Genomic DNA, 24,939 nt, shown 5'->3' with positions numbered 1-24,939 from the left:
GGGTCAGGGTCTACAGACTGCTGGATGGGATAGTAACACATGCATAAGTGTGTCCTTAAACAGCCGCATGTGAGCTAAGGCTGGTGCTGCAGGTGGTTTTCCTTCTTCTGTCTCAGGAACAGCATGGATCTGATTGTAAAGGCCCAGAGCTCCCTCCACACACACCCCCATCACAGAAGGCAGCCAGGAGGACAGGGGCTTGGAGAGAGGGAGGGGGGCTTACTTTGGCTTTTGGATGGAAAGCCACTCAGGAAATGGGTGTAAGGAGCAAACTAAAAGAATCATTCTCTCTCTCTCATCATCTAAATGAGGGTCACCAACTCAGCCAGCTTTTTCAAATTGCAGGTCCTGTACCCCTGGGGAAACCAGGATGGTCGGTCACTCTATACAGACCATTCCCACCAACGCACAATTGCCCTCTGTTTGAAAAAACACTCTAACATGTAACCTATCCTCCTCCACAGCTACTCAGTCCTGCTCTCCATGGCCTCACAGCAAACCCCTAAGCGAGTTCTGAGCTCACACAGGCCCTGCTCTCTGCCCTCTCAGCACCCTCCAGCCATGCTCTCCCAGCGAGGACCCCAAGACTGAAACAGTCAATGGACTCAGATGCTACAGGTAATTAGTTCTCCATTCCTGACCCGAACACCAGACTGCTCCCCCACTGAGACCCCCTTCTGTGCTCGCCCCCCTCACTCTCAAATCTTCTCAGCCAAGCGTGCAGACCTGCTCTCCCCCCTGACCACTGTGATACAGAGTTGGCTCGGGCCTCTGCTCTTCCTCTCTACTTCCCTTCCCAAGAAATCATGTCACCCCTCATGGTGGTCTTAGGGAGGTTCCCCCAAATTCAGTCTCCAGCTCAGACCTTAAGTCCAGACCTGAATACAACTGGCTTCTCAGCACTAGCATGTGGATGCTGAGTAGATGACTGACTCTGAGAATGACCAAACCAGACCTCCTGTCTGCTTTCCGGGCCCCACCCTGAGGTCTGCCCCCCCTTGGAAAATGAAAACTACACTTTCAGCCAATGAAGTCACAACCAGGGCATTTCTAACACTTCATGTCCAATTAACAAAACCTGATGGTTCTTAGCTTAGAAACACCACTTCTCAATAGTCTCCTGCTACCGCCACTCTCACTTCTGAATCAGACCCCTGCAAATGCCCTCGACCCAAATCCTCACAGCCCCTCCCCAAGCACAACCCTCCCCCTACCACTCAGGCAGAACCCTCATCCCTGTCACTCTTTCCCCTGAACCTGCTTTATTTTTCTTATCATGATGACACTGGACTTATCTGATTGATGACCATTAGAATATAAGCCTCATGGAGGCAGGGGATTGGTTCTGTTCACAGCTGTATTCCTCAACCCCTTACAGTGCCTGAGACATAACCAGCACTCAACAAGGACCCGGCGAGTGAATGAGTGAACAGGTGAAGGACAGACCCAAGGTGTTGCATGGAAACAGCCTCCTTGAAATTAACAAGCAGCAATAGGCACAGAGGAGACTTTAAACTACAAATAAAGTGATCGCTCAGAAAAGTAGAAAGCTATACCAAAGATCAAGCAAATCATAAGCAGGGCCAGACAGTGCTCCCCAGGCCACACGGCTGGGACCCAATCAGTGGATCTTTTGTAGAAGAATATCGGCCTAGGCTCTGTGTGAGGGTGCTAATGCCATGCTCCAGACACACACGGCATTCACCTGGACGGAAGGTCTCTGACTCCATCAATCCAATCACCCTTCACCTCCTGGGCCTCACAGCCCTGCCAGGGACTCCACAAAGCAGCAGGTCCAGAGCAGTGAACGGTGCAGCCCCAACAACCGGAGCCCATTCCGTTGGCCCCCAGTCAGCTTTTCATTCAACAGCGCTGAGGGCGCCGGCAGCCTGATGTCACAGCCTCTCCGGGCCCTGGTCTCAGGAGAGCCTGCCTTCTATATCCCCTCCCGAGAATGGAGCTGGTCCTGACCCCAGCCCTCAACAGCAGCCCTTCTTTTCTAGGATACGGTTCAGAGGCCTGACCACCTTTCCTGTCTCGGCCCAGCATCCACCCCTCCTCCTCATTAACACAGGGACCTCTAGGTAACTCCACCACCCACTGTGGAAACCACGTAAGTGGCTTCCTGCCCCCGGACACCAGGCATCACTCTTGGAGGAGGTTCTCTGCTGGCCCCGAGCAGCTCACACACACACAAACGGATGAGGCGAAAAAGAAAACCAACCTGCTTCTTGGAGCTGGAAGTCGTGCATTTACCTAAGAGAGCTGGTGCTGCTTCCATCTTTGGAAAGCAAGAATGGAAAGAACAATGAGAAGGAAAAACAAAAGTAGGGCAAGCATGTTCATTTGAAAAGAAAAGAAATGATCCATCAACAAGCAAAGACGAGAGGTCAGCTCCCTGGGAGGCCAAGCTCTTGCCACAGACCCAGCAACGTGCCAGGTTGAGAAGCAGCTCCTTAAACTAAACTGGTGAGATGCACTCAGCTCCTTGGTCAACCTAGGTGATGAGGCTGGCCCAGGACCACCAAGACCAGGGCTGCTCAAGGGGCTGGTCAGGACTCACGTCATCGTCCGTGTCTCCACCCTGCATTGTGCCCACGACGCGCTTGCTGGGTTGTCCTGAGAAAAAGAGAAGTGTGAAGAGAGCATGAGAACCTTGTGAGACAAGGCAGGAAGTGGGCACCAAGATCTGCTTTCCTTTAGGAAAGTGGGAAGAAGAATTCACGCTAAAAAGTTGACTTAGGGAGCATCCAGCTACTCAGAAGTGTACCAGTAACAGATCTTCTGCATTTCCACTTCGGAAAAGAGGAAAAAGGCCATGAAATCTGAGCACAAGTCATGGATCGGAAAAATAAACATGCATCCTATCAACGTCCCAGGGGAAAAAATAAAATCACTGAACCCTGTTACTAGAATACATGGAGGTTGTGCTCTCTGCTGAAGAGACAAGTTCTCGTTCTGTGGACCAATGTCACTTGTACTAGGATCCACATCTGTGCTTCCAGAAGTAAAAACAAAAGTAAGTATCACTCTAATTTATCCTTCAACACAGCATCATTACCAAAGCAGTCTCCACTCCTCCTCTGGAAGTCAGTGCCATCTATGTGTGACTTCTGCAAAAACTCTAAGAGCCATCCTTCCCACGTAGAGGCAGAGAGCTGCACTCCCCTGAAGGCTGAGAAAGGCCCCCGGTGATGTATGTGTGTGATGTGTATATGTGTGTGTGTGTGTTTGCATGTGCAGAAAGGCAATTTAGAAGGACCCAGCCCCAAGCCACAACCCCTATAGGGTAGGGAGTGGGACATGAGGAAGGCCCCAGGGAGGCACCCACATTCACTCCATGTTATTTTACTGCTTGAATCTTTTGCAGTGAGAAGGCAGAAACTAAAAACAGGTTTTAACAGCAGAGATGTTCACATAGGTCCCTTATCTGTGCATTAATTCTCTTACCATAAAGGACGTAATTGCACTAAGACCAGTTTGGACCCAAAAAGGAAAGAATTCAGCTCCTCAGTGGAGGCAGTATGTTCCGTGGCCTCTGTGAGAAGCAGCAATCTACAATAAGTCTGGCTCTTCTTGGGGCCAAAGGTAAGAGTATCAGCAGCAAAGATGACCACTAGGCAGGTTAAGAGCAAACTCCTGATAAACAACAGGGCAGTGTGCGTACGGGCCTGGAAACCCAGCAGCCCTGACTGCAGTCTGGCTGTGGTTTCCTGGGCCCAGGGGCAGGGCAGGGGGTGAGCGAGCGAGGCTGGGGTACCTTGCATGAGCACCTCCATGGCCGTATGCAGCTTGGACAGCCGTCTCTCTTCCATGTCACTGTCGGATTCATCGTCCTCCTGGATGTCAATGTCAGAGTCATCATTACCTGGCAGGGACACAAGGAGGCAAAACAAAAAGGCAGCTCCATCATTCCCTCTAAAACAGCCCCCATCCAGTGAGGCTCTTGTGAAGAACCATCTGTGCTGCTCAGCTTTTCCTGGGATCATCTGATTCTATACGTCTCCTGGGAACTGCCTACAGCTCCTTAGGGAAGGGTTCATGCAGATAAGGATAAGCTAGTTTTTTAAAAAAAACAGTTTTTCAAAACAAGAAAAAAGTGGGTCAGTTATATCAGAAACACTATTCCAGCATGTAAAACTAAAACACTGACAGCCAGCTGTCAAGGGAGTTGGAAGTTCTTTGCTAGTTTGGGGGTGGGGGGGGTGGGGGGCCATTCTCTGTTCAGCAAAACAAGCCTGGAGGCAAGAAGAAGGCAGGCCAGGAAGAGCCTGAGGGGCTGCCTGGTAACTGGCAGTGAAAACTGGGGCCTGTGATATTCTTAACTGGAGAAAATTCACTACGAAAATAAAGAGAGGTGGTTCTCAATGCAACAGCCTTTTACGTTAATTTCCTAAACAACCCTCTGGAGTCTTGTGCAGCTCGAACATTTCCTGTAAACCTACAGGAGTTTCCACAGTGGGGAGGAAAAGACGTCACTGCCCAGCCAGATTTCTTTGTGCACAGAGAGTGGCAGAGGTTTCAGAAGGATGGAACTGGAAGAAAGCAGTTGCTGTTCTGATCACTGATTCTTAAGACATTTTGGAAGTAGAGTCACTGTTCAGGTGTGACAATGCTTTGTTTATGAGCCCCTGCTGTAGAGAGTGATGACGCGGCAGCTGCGTCTGGGTGGGCTCTGAGGAAACGCTCGCTGCTTCCATCCACCCTGGAGGAAAGCGCTGTGCCCTACAGCACGGAGGCCAGAGCCAGCAGCTGCAGAAAGTGTCAGTAAGAGCATCCTGAGAGGACCTCAGCACAATCAACCCAAAAACTACCCCCTTATAAAAGCCATTACAGAGAACGGGATTAATACAAATAAATGACCATAAAGTGAAATCACTCTTCAGATCAGTTCACTTTTTACTTCCTCCAGAAAAAATCTGACATTAAGTCTTCACCCCATGCAATACAAAGCAAATGATATCACGAATTTTAACCCAACATTAAAACAAGTACCTCAGGCTCAGTATGATTTCTTCTGACAACTCGCAGCAATGGACTGAGGGTCAAGAACGTAAAGTTAATGGTGCTAACACAAAGATCACTGAAGTCGAGCTGTCAGCGACACATTAATATGAGTACAGCCAACAAGTGTGCCGGGAAGATTCACCAGGGAAAGAACAATCTTTGCTGCTGGGACAAGTAGACAGCCACATGCAAAAGAATGAAGCTGGACCCCTACCTCACACCACACACAAAGGATTAACCTGAAATGGGTCAGAGATCTAAATGTAAGAATTAAAATGATAAAACACCTAGAAGAAAACACATGGGTAAATCTTGGTGACCTTGAATTTGGCAGTTTCTCAAACATGTCACTAAAAGCACAGCAATAAAAGAAAAAAAATTAATAAACTGGACTAGATTAAAACTCTGTAACAACAAAGGACAGCATCTAGAAAGTGAATGACAGAAAATATTTGCAAATCACATAAGGGTCTACTATCTAGAACATATAACTCAATAATAAAAAGATAACCCAGTGACTTCCAGTGGTTAAGACTCAGTGCTCCCAATGTAAGGGGCCTGGGTTCAATCCATAGTCGGGGAACTAGATCCCATATGCCACAATCAAGACCCAGGGCAGCCAAATAAATAAATAAAAATAAACATTAAAAAAAAAAGTAAACCAATTAAAAAATGTGCAAAGGTCTAGAATAGATCTCTCCAAAGAAGATATACAGGTAGCCAAAAGCAGACAAAAAGACGTTCCATTTCAATAGCTATTTCGGAGAAACTCAAATCAAAACCACAGTGATTAAACTACAGGCAGGTTTTTTTATAGGTTTCTTTTAGATAAGCACTGTCCAACAGAAATATGCCAGCCCCAGATGCCATTTAAGATTTTCCAGTAAGTACATTAAAGCAAAAAGAACAGGTGAATTAATTTCAATAATGCTCTATTTAACCCAATATACCTAAAATATCATTTCAATAAGTAGCCAACATAAAAAAATGTTAATGAGTAATTTTACTTTCCTTTTATATCAAGTCTTCAAAATCTGGTGTGTATTTGCTACAAACAGTGCATCTAATTTGGCCTGGCCCCGTTTCAAGTTTTCACACCAGCTCATGGCCGGGAACAGCCGGGGCTTCAGGCCAGGGAGCTCCCTCGGCTCCTCCTCCATCGCTGGGCGCTGGGGCAGCGCCTGATACGGCAGGCAGCCGGGAACGTGCGTGACAGGCCTGAGTATCTGCTCTCCACTCCATGACAGGGCTACTCAGTTGCGTTCAAGACATTCCTGGGTCATTTTATAAAGTCAGAGAGGCCTTCAGTTCCTAACACTACAGTGCTTGAATTCTACAGGGTATCTAGTTAGACACTTATCACCAGCAACAAGGTTTAAGACGCTGGTGGGGAGATGAAGTGTCGCCCTTGACTTTTATTACCCGGCATCTGAACAAAGTACTTAAGTCTTTTTAATCTCTGGGGCCTGTGGCACTTTTCCATCTCTAATTACTCAGCCATTCTCTTCCTCAAACCCCTCACTCCAAACCCCCAAGCCAAATCTTACGTGACTTCATTTCTTGCTTAACAGAGAAGACAGGCTCCATTGGATGTGAGCCCTCAAGCACACGACCCACCGTCCAGCTCATTGAATTGCCTCAGCTTGAGCCCTGTGTGTTCATATGCTTCCTTGCTCAGCGAAACTCACCCCTGACCCTAGGCCCTGGCTGCCAGGCTTTCTGGACTTTCCCTCTCTGGTAGCTCCCATCTTCCCAGTGCCTTTGATTTGATCTTTGCTTAAACAGAGTCTCCTCATGAGGTCTCCCCTGACTCCTCTTTACAACTGCAATTCCATGGCCCCCTCTCCATGTCCTGACCTGCTCCACTTTCCCCCAGGGGCATTTTTCACCTCCCACAAACAGCTTGCTTGTTTGTCCCCAAGCATGTCGCCAGCCCAGAAATTCATTTAAGGCAAGGATCCCCATTTACTGTCCACTGAAACGTCCTCAGCACCCAGAACCTATACTCAATAATGCTTTGCTGGGTTAAATCAGCTACCCACAGAGTAACCTGAACAAAATGATCTCTTCCAGATCTTGGATTTTGCTCATCCTCACCTCCGATTCAAGTCTATGTACTTTAGACTGTTCTGTTCAGAGGACTTTCTCACAAATAAAGAAGAATTCAGAAAGTCTTCCTTTCTACCTCTCCTCATTTATATCCCTGGTGGGCTTCCCTGGCGGCTCAGACGGTAAAGAATCCACCTCCAATGCAGGAGACCTGGGTTCAATCGCTGGGTCAGGAAGATCCCCTGGAGAAGGGAATGACTACCCACTCCAATATTCTTGCCTGGAGAATTCCATGGATGGAGGAGGCTGCCAGGCTACAGTCCATGGGGTTGCAAAGAGTTGGATATGGTTGAGTGACTAACACTTTCACTGTCCACTATGGACAATGTTCCCACATGTGGAGAAAAGCAAAGACAGACAGGGAAGCTTAGGTGGCTCAGGAGGAGCAGAACTGAGAATGGTGCTTCATACGTTATTTTCCTAACTTCTTTGCTCACCACAAGCTAATTAAGCATTACCCTTCATTAGGCTCGTTTAAACTGAAAATTACTTTTCCAGAAAACACTAAATCACACATACTCATGAGAATCTCTGTCTTCATGAGATCCCAAATCTATGGATCACAAACTTAAGGTCTGAGTTCAGAAGAATAAAGCAGGCTCAGTGAGAAAGGTCTCGATGTGCTGGTCCAGGGCAGAGCGGGATGCAGGGGAACCAGGCACTTACCTGTGCTGGGCCTCTCGGAGGGGGACACACTCCATGCAGGCTTGTCGCTGAGGGCTGCATCAGGCACTCCTGGCTGACCTGGAACCATAAAGGTGAGGGGCTGCTTTGGCTAGAGAGGCCCAGGGAATTTTCTAAGCTCACCCCTATAAGGATTCCCCAGCAGATCCTATGCTCCTTCCAGACAGAGTTTCCTAAGATTCAGGAGAGAGAGGCACAGAACAAGTACAACAGCAAAGAGACACAGAAGGAAAAGACAGAGAGAGCAAGCACGCACGCCTGCTGTCCCGGGGACACTGCAGCGAGCACTCAAGAGAAACCATCACAAGAAAAGAGAAATAAGCGAGAAGAGAGTCTCGGAGACGCAGCCACCAATCCCACGTGACGATCAGGTGCTGCGACTGCTCCCAGGGCTGACCTGACACCCTGGTAAAGTTTGTGGATGCAGTGGGCTGACCAGCCTCAGAGACGACTCCTTCCCAAAATTGAGGTCTTACATGTAGGTCGCCCCCATTTCTCTGTAGGTGAAAGCCTAGACAAAGGACTCTGGACCTTGGGGGGACACGTGTTGGGTGGACTAACCTTCAAGCAGATGCACTTATACCTCATCACAATACTTGCTGCCCCTCAGTCTGCCCTAAAATAAGGAACCCTACAGACTGCTGAAAACAAGATTTCTTCTATAGTTATATGTAACTCCAACTAATAACTATCATTTAAATAGGGGAAAATAAGATTTCAGTTGGCATGAAAACGAAATGTGCTTTAAATGGTATGTAATTTTTAACACACTCTCAAGCTCCTAAATTAAAATGGTAGTGATATAAAAGTTGTGAGAGAATCACCTTTTGAAAAAATAAATAAAATGTGCATGTTAAGTTTTCCAAGGCTGAAAACACTAGTCCAGAAAAAGCACATCTGCTTAAATGTGTGGACTTACTTCCGCTCTTGAGCAGACGTTTTCCTTCCTCCTTGAGCTTGTTCTGCATCAGACGGAGAGTGTTCTCAGTTTCCTGTGGAGCAGGAGAAGCAACAGCCAGGAGAAAGGACCCTTTTGGACTGTTTTATTCTTCTTACCATGTAAGTACTGCTAGACTTGTGATGCAAAAGCAGAAAGACTGAGCTACAGGAAGGGGAGGAAAACTGACACCGCAGAGGAAACCTGATGCCCCTTCTCTGTCATCACCCAGGGAGCTGGATGGAAGTGGGGGGCTCCCAGAAAGGACACATTTGGCCAAGACGGGCCTGACCGGCCTCCAAACCCACGCTCCTTCCATCACACCTAACTGCCTCTGAAGAAAAGTGACGACACAACGAAGTGTCTGCCACCCGTGCTGGTGTGGGATGTGGACACAGAAACAGATGCATCAACTCTGGGCCTTTTGCTAATAAAATAAAGCAGGAATTTTATCATTTTCCTCCCCTGCACAATTCTAGCTCTGAGAGGTGCTAAATGGTGGAAGTGATCAAATAGGAAAAGAAAGAAAGAAAGACTCATCTTAATTCCTAGGATATTTTTTTTAAAAGCCAATACTTGAGTTAGGTTATAAAATGTGACCCTGATTATTCTCAAGAGAAAATGGGAGAGGAAATCGGCTTTTAAAAAGGTGTTGTTGTTCTAAACATTACAAAGGAAGCCATGTCCCACACTGAGATATTCTGAGGGACCAGGTACCAGAAGCCCAGGAGCAGGTGTGAGCCAGCAGGTGCTGCCAAAAGGACGGTGGGCAGGGAGGGGCCCCTCAGAAGTCACCCAGGGTGCCCACTCGTGTCCTGAGGCATGTTCTTCCATACGTTCTCCGAGCCCGGGGTGGCCCAGAACACAGTACAATATGGTCAGCTTATTTTCACTGTCTCTTTACTGCTCTTTCCCAGATGCTCAGTGTTTAAGACTTCCAGAACCCCAGGGTCTTTTCATTGCCCTCAAAATGTGCCTGTCCTGGGTCCCCCGTTCCTGCCTCTGCCATATAGCAAGAGTGGCAACAGGTTCCCTGTCTAGATAAACGTGTCCAGATGAAGGTGATAAGCCACTCACAGCCAGCTCTCCGGGACAACTAAGTAGCGTCACCTAATTCAAATGTCCAGGTTTTTAAGAAGGCAAGGATGACTTTTATACCAAAAGTTGTTAAGGACAGCAGGGGAAAGGGAGGTTGCAGACCAGTTTCGCTGTGAACACAGACTTCAAAAGATCATTCTTGGGTTAAGGAGAAATATTCTTAGAGGATAAGGACAATTCAAAATGACAGCAATCCAACTTCCTTAGCTCTGATTCCATATTTATCAACTGATGCTGGGACCTGAAATACTCTTTCCTGAATGACTTTATACACTGGGATGAGAGGAAGCTTGTAAAATAACTGGTCAGGTTCAAGGTCATACCTGTATCCCACAATACTCAATAAACTACAATTCTTTATAAAGAAGTGTCTGAAAAGCCAGTCTGGATGATTCAATTAACCAGGGCTTGAAAATCTTCCAGTGAATTAACCAAGCAAGTTTTTAGATCTGTCTTCAGGACATATTACATAATTTGTGGGACTCAGTGCAAAATAAAATGCAGTTTAGAATTATTAACAATTTCAAGACAACACAGCATTAAAGCCAGCCCAGGAATTTCTAAGCCCGCAGTTATAACGAACTGCCCAGGTCATGTGGCGGCCCTGTCTGTAGCCCTGACTGACCAAATCTGCCATCAAAAACCTGACCGCTTTTGAGTTCAGGCTACACAACCAGGAAAACAGAAGAACCACATGAGCCTGATCAGGGAGAAAAAACACTCATCCAATATTCTTTTTCACGATGCTCTTCATAAACCGGCAAGTCAACAAGTACAAAGTAACACACCAGAACTGAACCAACGGTCTGTGCAGAAGGGACTCGGCACTCACCTCAAACCGCTCCTGCTCCATCCTGTGATGATCCTCCAGCTGCTGCTCCAGATAAGCCAGATTCCGAAACTTCTCAAGATAAATTTCATACTGCTTCTGCAATTCCTCCTCAATCTTCTCATATTCATCCATAAACGCTGGCCTAGAACAACAAAATGAAAAAAAAAAACAAAACGGAAAGATTAACCAATACACAAACATATAGTAGTTTGAAATTGGTATTCAGAGCTCCAGATTCCATCCTGGCTTTCTCTGGAAAGCCTTTACCTGGGGGAGGTTCTTCATTCTTTTAACGAAAGCTAATTTCTCCTTTTCTCTCCCCCCTCCCCCACAAAAGGAAGATACATTTAATCAAATATTAAGATGGGCTCTTTGTAAAAGCTAGAAAAAATCTTGAAAGTACTAAGAATAAAATTAAAATGATGCCTAATTTCATCACTAGGTGTTACCACTTAAAATTTGACATTCATCCTTCCAGACTTTTTGGTGCATAGGTATGTACAGAAATGCATTTCTTTTTAACAAACATTAAGCATGCTATCTTAAAATGAAGCGCTGAGGTCTTTTTTTCTCACTCGGTATAGCACAGACTGCAATACAGAGTTAAAAATAATCACAAACTGTATACATCTCTAAAAATCAATAAATTAAATGTATGCATTATCTTGTGTGTGCATGCTAAGTTACCCATGGACTATAGCCCGCCAGGCTCCTCTGTCCATGGGATTCTCCAGGCAAGAATACTGGAGTGGGTTGCCATTCCCTCCTCCAGGGGATCTTCCTGACCCAGGGATCGAACCCATGTCTCTTAGTCTCCTGCATTGACAGGAGGGTTCTTTACCACTAGTGCCACCTGAGGAGCCCCATGCATTAACTTCAGTTCAGTTCAGTTCAGTCGCTCAGTCGTGTCCAACTCCCTGCAACTCCATGAATCGCAGCACGCCAGGCCTCCCTGTCCATCACCAACTCAAACTCATGTCCATCGAGTCGGTGATGCCATCCAGCCATCTCATTCTCTGTCATCCCCTTCTCCTCCTGCCCCCAATCCCTCCCAGCATCAGGGTCTTTTCCAATGAGTCAACTCTTTGCACGAGGTGGCCGAAGTATTGGAGTTTCAGCTTCAGCAGCAGTCCTTCCAATGAACACCCAGGACTGATCTGCATTAACTTAGTTGGGCATAATACTCTGCTGTCTGCATGTTCCAAAATTTAATCAGTCCCCTAAAAAAAGAAACAAAGGCCGCTACAAATTAAAGCTCAGTTTTAATTAAACCAAAATATAAAAACTTAAAAACAGTGACTTCCAGGTTACTAAGACTCCCTGCTCCCAATGCAGGCCTGCGTTCTATCCCTGGTCAGGGAACGAGATCCCAAAAGCCACAACTCAAGATCCCACATGCAGCAACTAACACCCAGTGCAGCCAAATAAATAATAAGTTTTTAAAAACTTAAAAAAAAAAATGTTTAAACTGGTTTGCTGAATTTTCTATTTTCTATTGTTGATCTTAAAGAGAAACAGCTCTTCTTTTAAAAATATAAACTGATAAACTAGAAAAATAATTCACAATCTCTTGGAGTAGAGGAAAACAGAAATTTTTCTATTAAAAAGATATGACGCTTAACAAAATTGAATTTAAACCTGAAAGGCAGAATTTTTTAATGAGACAAATCTATCCAGTGACCCTGACTCCAGAGGCAGAGGGGCCAGGGCATGCCCTTGGGAAGGAGGGAGGCTGATGCTCTCTGGGCTACTGTCCGCTGTCCCCAGGTGCTGCCCTCCCACAGGTCTCAGGACAGCAGCCAGAGTGCAGACCAGGTACCAGTGTCCCAAACAAGCAAGGCACGTTCAGAGTGGACGCAGCAGCCGGACAGAGGAGAAAGGAGAGAGAAAAATAATGTAAGAATGAAAAGGGCCGAAGAGCAACAGGCAGAGCAAGGAAAAGCAGATACAGAGCTGGGGGGAGGGAGGGGGTGGGGAGATGGAAGAGGAGAGGGAGGGAGAGAAAAAGAAAGCGGTGGGGGGAGGAGTGAACCCCAAGAAAATGTGAGGCACATGCTGGAAAGGGAAGAAGATGAATTACCAGTGAGGAATTACACAGCTCTAAAACCAACTCCAACCAAGAAGCAAGAGTGTTTCTATTCCCACCTAATTTATGGCAGGACACAGGTCTGGGGAGCCAGGCCTTGTATAACAACTTTCACCATCTGGATTTACTTACTTTGCCTTGCATTCCAAGAAGCTACAAAGGCTAGAAGTGGGGATTCAAGAATAAAGCAGTTTTCCAGACATACCGAAAGCAGCCAACAGACTGAGCCCAACACTGTGTTTGTTGGAACAAGAGACACACGTACAGTCTGCAGCAGAGGCATCCCACGGCCTGAAAGGCTAACCCCACTGACCACACACTCCCTCGGTCTGCTTTAACTTCCAGGGACAGCCCTCCACTCACGCTCCCGCGTTCACACCTACCTGACGCTCTGCAGAGTCTGCAGTCGCTTCCGATTTCTTTCCAGCTCTAATTTCCTCTTTTCGATTTTGGCTTCTAAGTTAGCTTCATCAGAGGCCACGTTATTGAGCAGGTCTTTTGTCTTCTGAACCTGTGCCTACATTTAACAGGAAACAAAGGAGACAAGGTCCAGTAAGGACCTCGATCCAACTCTGAAAGAGAGGGGTTTCTCAAGCCCTCAGACCCAGCAAGACCTCAGGAAACAGAAACAAAGGGAAGCAAACAGATCAAACCCTCCCCCAAGCCACCGCTCACTTAACCCACTATTTCCAGGAGGAACAGCACAGAGGCCCAGAAAAAAAATTATCCATTTATTTTTCTTCCATGAGAAGGTGTTTCTGCCCAGGGAAACAAATGCAGGTAGAAAGAATCCTGCGTAGGAAAGTATCCTACGCAGAGCCTGAGACCTGTCGGCTCACCTGTTGAGATGGTTACACCTCACCTGCAGGTAAGTGATGGTCTGCCTTCATCTACCTGGTTCAGGCTTCTCCCAAGCTACAAACAGGTAAGTGATGGTCTGCCTTCATCTACCTGGTTCAGGCTTCTCCCAAGCTACAAAGAACTGACTTACAGAACAGATGCACAAACAAGCTTTATCTTAGCTTCACTTCCCTGGAATTTGCTCAAATTCATGTCCATTGAGTCAATGATGCCATCCAACCAACTCATCCTCTGCCACCCCCTTCTCCTCTTGCCTTCCATCTTTCTCAGCATCAGGGTCTTTTCTGATGAGTTGGCTCTTCCCATCAGGTGGCCAAAGTACTGGAGCTTCAGCTTCAGCATCACTACTTCCAATGAATATTCGGGGTTGATTTCTTTAGAATTGACTGGTTTGCTCTCCTTGGAATTTATACATGTGTAGTCTGTTTACCTGCAGGCCTCTGAAATGCTATGTGGTCCACAGAGAAATTGCCTAAGGAGACTAGACACATTCCACGACTCTCAAGAGTAGGCGCACACTTGGAAGCAGTCACTTTCATTGATAATTTATGGCTTAATTTTTGTCTAAGTTCACTAACCCTTTCCAAGGTGCCTTCATGAAGACTAATCTCACACCTAACCACTGACTTGTTGAAGGTACTCACAAAGCCCAAGCAGGAATCCAAGTTTACGCTCAAAGGAAGACAAGGTGGGTCTCCGTTTTGAACAAACTACTCAAGCTAATGGCAACACTTCTCTGAATCAGAGTCAGATTAAAACCTGGTGAATTATCTATCTGATCTCAAAAGTAAAGTTTTTTAAAAGGTTCTGGGACGTCCCTGGTGGTCCAGTGGCTAAGACTCTTTGCTCCCAATGCAGGGGGCCCAGGTTCGATTCCTGGTCAGGGCACTGGATCCCACATGCAGAAACCAAGATCCCACATGCTGCAACTAAGACCCAGCTCAGCTCAATAATTTTTTTTTTTTTAAAAAGGCTCTTTTTAAAATAAATGGCCTGTATTTTATAGTCCCTTTTAAGTGTCCAGGTTGTTTCATTTTTTTTGAATTATCAAATATCATGGATATTTTCCAACAATGAAAAGACACCTTAAGAGATTTTCACCAAGAAATGAACTGTGCCCTCATTTGGCTGTTGCATTGTTAATACACTTAGTAGAAAAGGCACACTTATGCCATGCTAACTTGATTCGGCCAGAACACTGACAAGCACAAGAGTGTTATCATTAAAATTTTGTTTTAAATTAATAATCACAAACTTACAAAAAGCTGAAGTATAATACAAAGCATTTTGCCCTGACCTAGATGAGAGTGAGCCACTGACTTGATGCTCCATCACTTCTAAATACTTTAATGTGTATTTCCTGCAAGTAAGAACTTCCTCCTATACATCCAGACAGAAGACGAACCCTGATGCACAACCTCATCCAACCCACAACCCACTGTGGAGTCCTCAACAGCAGACAGCAGTGACCCTGAGCATTCATTCAGTCACCAGGTCTCCTTTGGTCTGGACAGCTCCTCAGCCTCTCCTGGATGTTCATGGCCTTTCCACTGCTGAACAGTAAGGGCCAGGGAACTTCAGAATGCCTCAACCTTCCTTCATCTAATTAGCTTCAGATGATGCACCCTTAGCAGAACAGCACAGATTATCACTGCGCCCTGCCTTTCAACAGGCATGCATCATTCTGACCTGCTCCATCATGGAAGATGTTCACCCTGATCGCTGGATTAAGGGAATGTCTGTCAAGCTTCTCATGTATCACTCTCTTCTTCTTTGTAATTAATGAGTATCTTGTAGGGAGCTACTTGGAAACCATGCAAAAAATCTGCTTTTCATCAGTTTTCAATGTATTCATTTATGTTTTATATTTGTGAGCATTCATTCAACGGTCTATAATCCATCACTATATTTATTTTGATGCTTAACCTGTCTCTGATGTGGCTAGGGGAAACTCATTCAGGCTGGCTTCTGTGTCCCTTTCACATTCTTTGAGTACTTCCGTGCTTTCTGGCACAAGCAGATCTTGTATTTTCTTCTCCCAGCTCTAGAATCAGTTATTTCTGCCAAGAGCCCTGCTTCCCTTTAGTGGAAAATGGCATTTAGAAACCAAGATCTGGGGGCTACGTGTGCTTGGAGCTAAGAAACATATCAATGTGTGTGTGGGTATGCATGTGTATGTACACAGATATGTCATACATAAAGTACATGTACATAAGATTTATTCCCATAACTATCTATTTATATTGAAATGCATTTAACCATCCATCAACACCTATTTCAGGGTTCGCTCTAATTTTTTCCCTTTCCATATCTGTAACCCCATCTCCGATGGTGAGAACCTTGGCTTCTGCATCTTTAATATATTCACTCATTTGGTCAAGTTGCTGATACGGAACCATCTCCTGTCTCAGCTGCCCTGCACCTCTCACCCTGCTGAGGCTCTGACTCTGTGCTGGGCTGACCACGGAGTATCACTGTTATATGACAAGAGGCCTATAAAAACCTATCCATCTTGGAGCTCTATACAACTCTCAGCAAATTTTGTTTTATAACTGCTCCTAATTTACGTAAGGCCCCTCATCTCTGTCTACTGAATAAAATGAATCTCTAATAATGACTGAATACCTACTATGTGCCAAAGGCTCTGTATGACAGACTGTCATAATGAATGCTCATGAGGACCCCACGTGGCAGGGACTGCCATTCATCTTGTTTTATGGATGAGGAAAGAAAGGCACAGAAAGGTTAAGTAACTTGCCTGATGTCACACGGGGGGCACGGTTCAAGCCCAAGTAGTCTGAGTTTCTCTCACTATCTGCCTTCCAAATGAATGATTCAGATGCAATGAGCTTATAATAACTAACCATGGATGATCAGTAAAGGATGATGATCATTCTATTTATTCAGTGTTTAGAATTAAGATAACCTAGAAATAATCTAGATGCCCAACAGTGAGGAACTGGTTAAATAAGTTGTGAAGAGTCCATAAAACATATTTACTGAAAAATTTAAGAGAATCATTAAATTAATAAACTGACAAAATTTTAGTAACATGAAAACGATACTAGGGGAAGATAACAGTAAGTCACCTAGCTATTCCAGAACGTGCTCTAAATTTTTCACTTCCCTACTAACACATTCTATCTTTGTTACAAGGCCCAGCTTGCTCTGTCCTGTAAAACCAAGAACTCACTATTTCCCAGTCCTAGGCACGAAAACATTAAATAAAAAAAAGTAATCTTACCAGAATATCTTTTATTGCAATTCTCATCACTTTTTCAGTCTCATTTATTTCCAGAGGTCTGGCAACTGCTTCTGTCCTCAGTTCCTATAGGAAACAATGAAGCGAAATTTTTTTTTAGAAGAGGAATTCTCAAAACCAATTCCCAGCTCTAGACATGGCTTATGGACTAGTCCTCAAAGTTTCATCACGGTGTGGGTCTCCAATGCAGAAACACTCCCGCCACCACCTCCTCCAAGGATGCCTGTGTCTGCCCATCTGGCCTCCCTCCAGAGCTCCAGGCCCCGCCCTTCATCTATGGGCCCCAGGACCCCAACAGCACGGGAAGCGGAGCTCGCCACTCAGAACCTTGTCTCTCCAAATCTGCTTCTTCACCTGCATTCCACTCAGAGACCCCGAACCAAGTGCAACTGAACTTCCTGTCTGAGTCCTCTGCCAGCCTGTACTATCTTCCTTATGCTCGCGGCCCTCTAAGTTGCCTGTCACTGACAACTGTACCAGTGAGAAGAGTCTACTCAGCCCCGCCCCAGCACTGACCATTAACTGTCAAGGGAGGCATCTGTGCCTATCATGGCAGTACTGGACGGTTCTGAAAGCTGGAGCTTTAACGTGCATGCGGTTATGGGGTTCCGGGAGCACCTCCTCAACCCTGTCTTGTACTTCTTTTAATCCACGGTGCACCATGTCTTCCCGCTGGGGAGCACTACTGAGCCCAGGGAGGCGACCTCCTCAAGGACACAGAACACACAGCCTTCCTGGTCTGAGGCTGCAGTCGGCCCTCGGTGACTGTCTGTTGAGTGTACTGGATGGGAGCTTCTGCAGATCACAACTACACAGAATTTGACAAGTCCTACATCCAGGGCCTCACGGTTCCCCAAGCAACAGCTCAGCCTCTGACTGCTTCGTCAATTCACTACAGGTTGGCGTGGAAAGAGCCCCTCGAATCCTAGTGAAGCCTCACAATGAAGCCAGGAAACACTGCTGGCGAACAGCGAGTGACCAGCGCTCATCTCCGGGTCTGCGAGGAACATGATCAGACACATATTCACCCCATGATCAACAGAAAACACGAGAAGCCTGGAACTGCCTCACTGCTTATCTAAACCAGCTGTCAGACATCACTGGCAGGTGTGTTCTGCCAAACACACGGCACCAGGTGGCAATGTATCCAGAGCAGGGAGGGTGAGCTGGCATCAAGTCCCCGCATCCAGTCTGCTTCTAGGGCAGAACAGGACAATACCTGCGACAGCAATGCCAGGACATGGGCGAGGCATGAGAGAGCAGCCACAGATGACACACATGACGGGAATGCAGTCAACTGAACACATTTAATCAGAAATATCAGATGTGAGCCGACAGGCTTCAAATGCCATGATCCCCACAGGTAAGAACCAACCAACACTCCCATTTCTTCTTCAACCAGTAGCTAGGTCCTAAACTCTGCTGCACACTGGGTCACCTGCAGAGCTTTAAAAATCTGGCTCTCACCTGCAGACATTTCAATCCACTGGTCCAGGGGACGACCTGGATGTCGGGTGATTTAAAAGCTCTACAGGAGCTTCAAGGGCATTTTAGGAATCCACTCTTCAACAGCTCCTCAAACACAGAGGACAGAGCATCCACCTTGACTGACAGGGGCTAAAATAAGGACTGCAAATAAATTTCAACTGTAACATCAACTTCAACTGACTGCCTAGATTAGTGACTGGTTCCCAAACTGATGAATGTTAGAATCACCCAGGAGACTTAAAACTCCTGATGCCCAAGTCACATTGCATACCAGTGACATCAGCATGGAAGCCAGGTATCAGCAGTTTGTAAAGATCCCCAGGTGATTCCACTGGGCAACAAGATTCAGGAGCCACAGGCTGGGAGGAGCATTTTGTTGGGAAGCATGCCGAGGCTGAGGGCACCGGGGAAAGCATCGTGATCAATAAAGTCTGCCATAGGAACAAGAGGGAGAGCTGAGGCAACACAGCACACGTGTGCCATTCCTGAACCAGATGCCAAAGGCATCAGAAACAGACCCGAGCCCACCAGAAGGATGAACTGCAGCTTATGGATTGAACTTTCCCACACAGTATCTCATTTTATCAGGTACTGTTTAATAAAACCGAGAGAACAGGAAAAAACTTAATTGGAAAAGAAACCCTGGAAATCTGCTCAGCTGAGAAGGTAATTAGGGAGGTAACGGAGGTATCTGAACACCACTCACCCTCAGCTCCACCTCCTTGCCCAGCAAGTCATATAGAGATGCTCCTTTGGAAGTGATTTCAGAAGCAAGCTGCCTCGCTGCTTTTAAATCTGCAATCTAGAAAGAAGATATCAAAAACAGAAATTTCACTAACAGGTTTTCAGCATGCAGAAAGAACCAATCTGTTCCTATCAGGTCCCTCCTCCAGTCAGAATACTTACCTAACTATAGAATGTGTTTTCCCCAGGAGACATATTCACACCCCGTAGAAGAGAGCTCCCCAGACACCAGTTTGGGAAACACTGATCTAAGTACAAACAGGACCCTGGGTCTCTCTGAAAACCCCGACGTCAAGTCAAACGTATTCTGCAAGCAGGGGTGTGGGGGCGTGAGGCTGGCACGCCTCCTACAGTGAGGGGCTCTGGCAGCGGCGGGGTGAGAAAAGAGGGGCAGCCTGAGGACACAGCCCCATGCAGCCCCCAAGGCCGTGTCTGCCCCCCCGCCCCGCGTTCAGGGTGCACTCCACGGGCTGCCAAGAGGTTCAGAGGGGCTCACCGGCACAAGGGGCTCACAGCAGACCGGCTCCCACAAGGCTCTGCCATGAGGACGGTGAGGACCACTGAGCACTCAGCCCAGGGTAAGCTTCTCTCTTGGGGTCTGCTTGCCACAGCCTCCTCCGTGAATGTGCTACATTTCCAAAGAGCCAAGTATTTCCCAGTTCTGCTCACCCTCCCTCTCCCCCAGCCAACGAACTCCCACCTGCAACAACGCTCCTTCTTCACTCACAGCGGGCGACTTGTCCATTTCCTGAGTCCTCAGGACTCTGCTGGGAAGCAGCAAGCTTCCGGCTTCCCCTGTGGGAGTCTTCTCACCCCCCACTTCTCAGCACTGGAATCAGCAGAGTTCAGCCCCCCAACCTCTCCCCCTCACAATCCCCGAAAGCTCCTGGTGTGGATGCCGAGGCTCCATGTCTCCATTCGGACACCTCAGAGATGCTGCAAAGGCAACGTCCCAAACCAAACTCCTCATCTTTCCTGCCAGACCTGCTCCTTCTGAACTCTCCTCTATCTCAGTGATGGCAACCCCGTCCTGGCGGGAATTCATACCCACACTCTAGAGCTGTGACGTCTAACACGTGCCCACCAGTCACGTGCCAGTCTCAACGTTAAACCATTTAAAATTAAGAAAAACTTAAACTCACCTCCTGGGTTGTGCTGGTGACACGTGGCTAGTGGCTATCGTGCCGCGTGGCACAGGCCACATCCACCGGCACAGGGAGGGCGACTCGACAGAGCCGCCTCAGACCTTCCTTATGGTGTCCACTTTCGCTCAACCTTTTGCCTCCTGGGGCAAGCTGCCCCCAACACCAGGGCTCCGCAGCCTCTGAACAGTTTCAGTCAAGGACCCAGGCCCTCTGGCCAATCATGTTCTTATTAATAAGAAGCTCTGCATCCCTAGGTCTCTTTATCCAAGGCCTTGGGCCCGGGTCCTCTTCAGTGCCTCTGCCAAGGCCTCCGGATTTGGGAAGGTGGGGCGAACACCTGAGGACACTCTCCCTCCGATTCAGTGCCCACCACATTCCCATTCTGAGCCTCCCACACCTTGGTGTGGCGGGGGCGGCGGGGCGGTCATTAACACTGCCAGAGCAGTTCTATGAAACAGGGAGCCGACACTCCCTCTGGCTCTAGCCCCTTGCTTACACCACAGCAGCTAGCGATTAAAGACACAGCTTTCACGTTTGGCTTGTTGCTTTAACCAAGTCCTCCAACACCTCACAGCTCCCACTCCCCCCAAGCTCAGCTGAGCGCTCACTGGCCGCTCAGAGTCACAGGCACCATCACCTTGGGCTTTTTCATAGGTCTCTCTGCTCCCACCTTTGCCTCCCCACTCAGTCTGACTCAGGAGAAGGCAATGGCACCCCACTTCAGTACTCTTGCCTGGAAAATCCCATGGACGGAGGAGCCTGGTAGACTGCAGTCCATGGGGTCGCGAAGAGTGGGACATGACTCAGCGACTTCACTTCCACTTTTCACTTTCATGCACTGGAGAAGGAAATGGCAACCCGCTCCAGTGTTCTTGCCTGGAGAATCCCAGGGACGGGGGAGCCTGGTGGGCTGCTGTCTATGGGGTCTCACAGAGTTGGACACGACTGAAGCGACTTAGCAGCAGCAGCAGCAGTCTCACTCAATCCAGCAACCAGTGATCCTTTTAATATGAGGCTTCAAATGATGGACTTCTCTGCTCAAAACTCGACCACTTTCCACCTCAAAGTCTTGGCAGTGGCCTTCCAGGGACCCTAGGGCCTGTGGCCGCCTCCCCTCCCAGCTCTCATCACACGGCCCCCCTCGCATTTCCTCACACACACAGCACAGCCTCCACTGAAGAGCTTGCTCCTTCTCTCCACCAGATCTTCGCTGAGACATCACACAGTCCCTGAGGCTGTGCTATCCCCCAGTTTCAGACCCTCCCCCACCACCTCCCTCTTCACCATCCGTCACCATCAGCCCATCTGATGAGCCGCTCCTTCTGCTGTGCAGTTCAGTCTGGCTCCCTCAACGGAGCCGCAGGAATAGAGAAGCCTGTGCTTGTTCACGCCTGTGAACTGTGCCACAGTGCCTGGCAGACAGCAGGCTTTCAATAAATAGCTGAATTTACTGTCCCTTCTGTTTTGATCCAAATGCTGATAAGCACAAAGCTGAGTCTTCCTGGTGCTTCAGTGGTTAAGAATCTGCCTTACAACGCAAGCAACGTGGGTTTGATCTCACACGCTGTGGAACAACAGACCCCGCACACTCCAACTACCAAGCCCACGGGCTCTGGAGCCCACGTGCCACAGCCAGAGAGTCCGCGCACCACTGCAAAAGGCCCCACTTGCCACACCCGAGACCCAACAGGGCCAAACAAATTCCATTTTTAAAAAATTAAAAAACAATGCAGACGAATGAGCACAAAACTGACAAATGGCCCCCAGTCAAGCAGTAAGGAAAGAAGCGGGCTGTGTTGCTATAGTTCATCTCAGAATCTGAGAAATGAATGCTCCATCTCTCTCTACAAGACCTGTCCTGTCCTCACCTTTGAGCCAAGATCAAACTTGAACTTGCTGACGTCTTCCTCTCCTAGTTTAGAGCCCTCCATGCCTTTGGTCTTCATAGCGTTGTAAAGGACAGAGGTGATCTTCAGTAGTTCTTTCACTGCATACCCGTCTGCCTGATAAAGCTTCTTGGTATTGAGTTTTATATGTGCCTTGGTGGCCTATTTTCAGACAAAAAAAAGTTTAAGATCCCTTCCATGTAAAATTAAACCAAATCCCATGCAGGTCATTTGAAACTGTCTCTGCCAAGAATTGGTGTATAACTAAAGCATATTAAGAGTCAAACTTTCAAGTCACTCTTATATTGTGAGTGGTTACGTAGACTGGTACAATCCTGATGGAAAGCAATTTCGTAAATGACAACAAGATGATAAATGTGCATATCTTTTGACCCAGAAATCCCAATCCTAGCAACTTATAATAGGGATACACGTTGTCACAAACAAAACAACGTGTATAGGTTATCTGTTACAGCACTGTTTCTAAGAACAAAAGTTACCAACAACCTAAATGCCAATCTGTATAAATTATACAACTTATGGTATAAACATGCAAGCAACACTACTCAGATGTAAGAGAAAATGAAGAAATTCTATCTGTATTTGAAAAGTTCTCCAAAATGTACTGTTCCATAAAGACAGAGATATACTGTATGCCACCACCAGATCAAAAGGAAGGAAAAAGTATATCTAGCCTATTTGCTTAAATATGCCTACAGAAACTGAGAGATATTAAAATTAGTGGTTACTGGGAATTGAACTGGGCTGATGGCAGACAGAATAGAAACTCATTTTATTCTATTATCGTTTCATGATTTAAAAAAATTTTTTTGAGCCATAATATACATTGACTATTCAAAATAATAAAACTCATTTTAAAGTCTGTATGCTATTTTAATTAGAAAAATATTATCTGGCAGCAGTTCTTCACCTGTCTGTCCTCTCTCCCTCTGAGAGTGTATCCTTGCTTAAATAAACTATCACTTTACTTTCTTAACCTCTCAAAAAGAAAAATATCTGTATAAAATTTTGGTCCAGTTTCTTCTCCTTTAGATCTGCCATTCAAACTTACATAATTTTATTAAGTAAAAGCAGAAGCATATAGTATCTGACATGAGCAATAAATACTTCACATCACTAAATTAATAGAGCTTAATTGAAATAGGTGTGTTCTTTATTATTTCTCAGAAACAGTAACTCATCTTTCCTACATGTTATTCCCTTTACTTTTATCTATCTGAGTAACTATGTAACATGCGTCTCTTTTCCCATACCCAGTAATACAAATGTTACATAAGTGTAATTTATAACATCAATAACTAGATTTGTCATTAGTCTTCAAGTTCAATTCCTCTTATTATATAGTATTCCCATAACTTCATATATTTCAGTCAACCTTATGCTTTCCAACAAAGATTGTAAAAACTTAATTAATTTAAAAACATTATTAAAATTCTAGACTAAGTAACAGTGGGCCCACTTGGAGTGATGTTGTGAACGAGAGGCCCCTGGACAACTACTGCTTCAATCTCAAAACAGCTTCCTTTAGGCAAAGCAACAACCTGCTAAGCTTCTCTTACAGGAAAGCTACTCTGGAAATATTATTTATAGGTGTCATTGACAGTATGGAAGTCATTTATGTCAGTCGGCCAAACAGCTGTCTTTACCATGTCTGTGAACTCACAGCCTGCTGCTCTCAGGATTTACCATGTCTGTAAAGCATGTTCAGCCGCCTCTGCCACCGCTCGCTGGCAGATGCTGTCCACCCGCAGGGTCCACACAGATCGAGCAGTCCTGAAACGCGTCCTGTCGACTAATACAACCTGACTGTGGGGACGAATGGCCGCTGGGGCTTCCGCAGTGCTGATCACCTTTCTGGTCAAAGGTGACATGGCTAATCCTTTTCTCTCACTGCCCCTCTGAGACAACTATCCTGTATACTGCCACCACTGGTCTCATGGGATTCTAAAATTCTTAACAAATCATGAGTTAAAAACAAAAAACTCAGAAAACTTTGTTGGTAAAATGACTCCACAGATAGTGCTTGCCATCACCAGATGAGAAGGTAAGAAGCAGCCTTTCTGTGGAGAGTAAAAATAATGGTATACAGAGTAAAGAACTATCCAATTATGTGATAACCTTTGTGTAGAAAATATTGCTTAAAATTCAAAAAATGGCTCCACAGAAATCTGGTAATGCAGAGTGTTAAGAAAGTTGAACGCAGCTCTAATTAGGCTCCATCTCCTTCTGGTGTATTTAATTTTACAACTCCATCAAAAAACTGAACTAACCATGAACTGGGCAATTGCCTTAATGAAGAAAACTCGGTCTTGTTCAGTCTCAACATCAGAAGGGATGTCATTCTGAGGTTCGTACCTATTGCAAAGACAGAGACAGAGAGAAAGACACAAGTTAATTAAGCTGAAAGGTCACAAAACAGAAAGTAAACCACTGGGAGGACAGTGGATCTGTAACAGGAAGCTGAGTCCCCAGCTACGGTAGTAAGAATATGAAAGACCTCAAAAGCAACACAAAATACCAAACATCCAAGAGAACAAATCCTCACCAAAAAATAGGCTTCAGTTCAGTCGCTCAGTCACGTCCGACTCTGCAACCCCATGGACTGCAGCACTCAAGCCTCCCTGTCCATCACCAACTCTCGGAACTTACTCAAACTCATGTGCATTGAGTCAGTGAAGCCATCCAACCATCTCATCCTCTGTCATCCCCTTCTCCTCCCGCCTTCAATCTTTCCCAGCATCAGCACCTTTTCAAATGTCAAAAACCAAATCTGGGGCTC

General features: G+C 46.4%; 1 protein-coding gene across 10 annotated transcripts in view; it reads right to left on the bottom strand.

Moving 5' to 3' along the window:
• CLUAP1 (clusterin associated protein 1) overlaps window positions 1-24,939 on the bottom strand; it is a 29,668-nt gene that overhangs the window by 1,233 nt on the left and 3,496 nt on the right. For 5 of the 10 annotated variants that reach the window (XM_020915345.2, XM_020915342.2, XM_020915343.2 and 2 more), the window contains 11 exons: window positions 24,431-24,515; window positions 22,122-22,301; window positions 19,071-19,166; window positions 16,859-16,942; window positions 13,137-13,270; window positions 10,668-10,809; window positions 8,720-8,792; window positions 7,783-7,860; window positions 3,761-3,868; window positions 2,564-2,619; window positions 2,225-2,281 (listed from right to left, as the gene is read on the bottom strand). In XM_020915345.2, coding sequence (XP_020771004.1) covers window positions 2,225-2,281; window positions 2,564-2,619; window positions 3,761-3,868; window positions 7,783-7,860; window positions 8,720-8,792; window positions 10,668-10,809; window positions 13,137-13,270; window positions 16,859-16,942; window positions 19,071-19,166; window positions 22,122-22,301; window positions 24,431-24,515 — 1,093 coding nt within the window. The remainder of the gene's footprint in view (window positions 1-2,224; window positions 2,282-2,563; window positions 2,620-3,760; window positions 3,869-7,782; window positions 7,861-8,719; window positions 8,793-10,667; window positions 10,810-13,136; window positions 13,271-16,858; window positions 16,943-19,070; window positions 19,167-22,121; window positions 22,302-24,430; window positions 24,516-24,939) is intronic. The other 5 variants (XM_070460819.1, XM_070460821.1, XM_070460820.1 and 2 more) reach the window with 3 other exon arrangements.

This window comes from Odocoileus virginianus, chromosome 33 (genome assembly GCF_023699985.2).
Source record: "Odocoileus virginianus isolate 20LAN1187 ecotype Illinois chromosome 33, Ovbor_1.2, whole genome shotgun sequence".
Taxonomy (NCBI): domain Eukaryota; kingdom Metazoa; phylum Chordata; class Mammalia; order Artiodactyla; family Cervidae; genus Odocoileus; species Odocoileus virginianus.
This window is presented reverse-complemented; position numbering and strand designations above follow the sequence as displayed.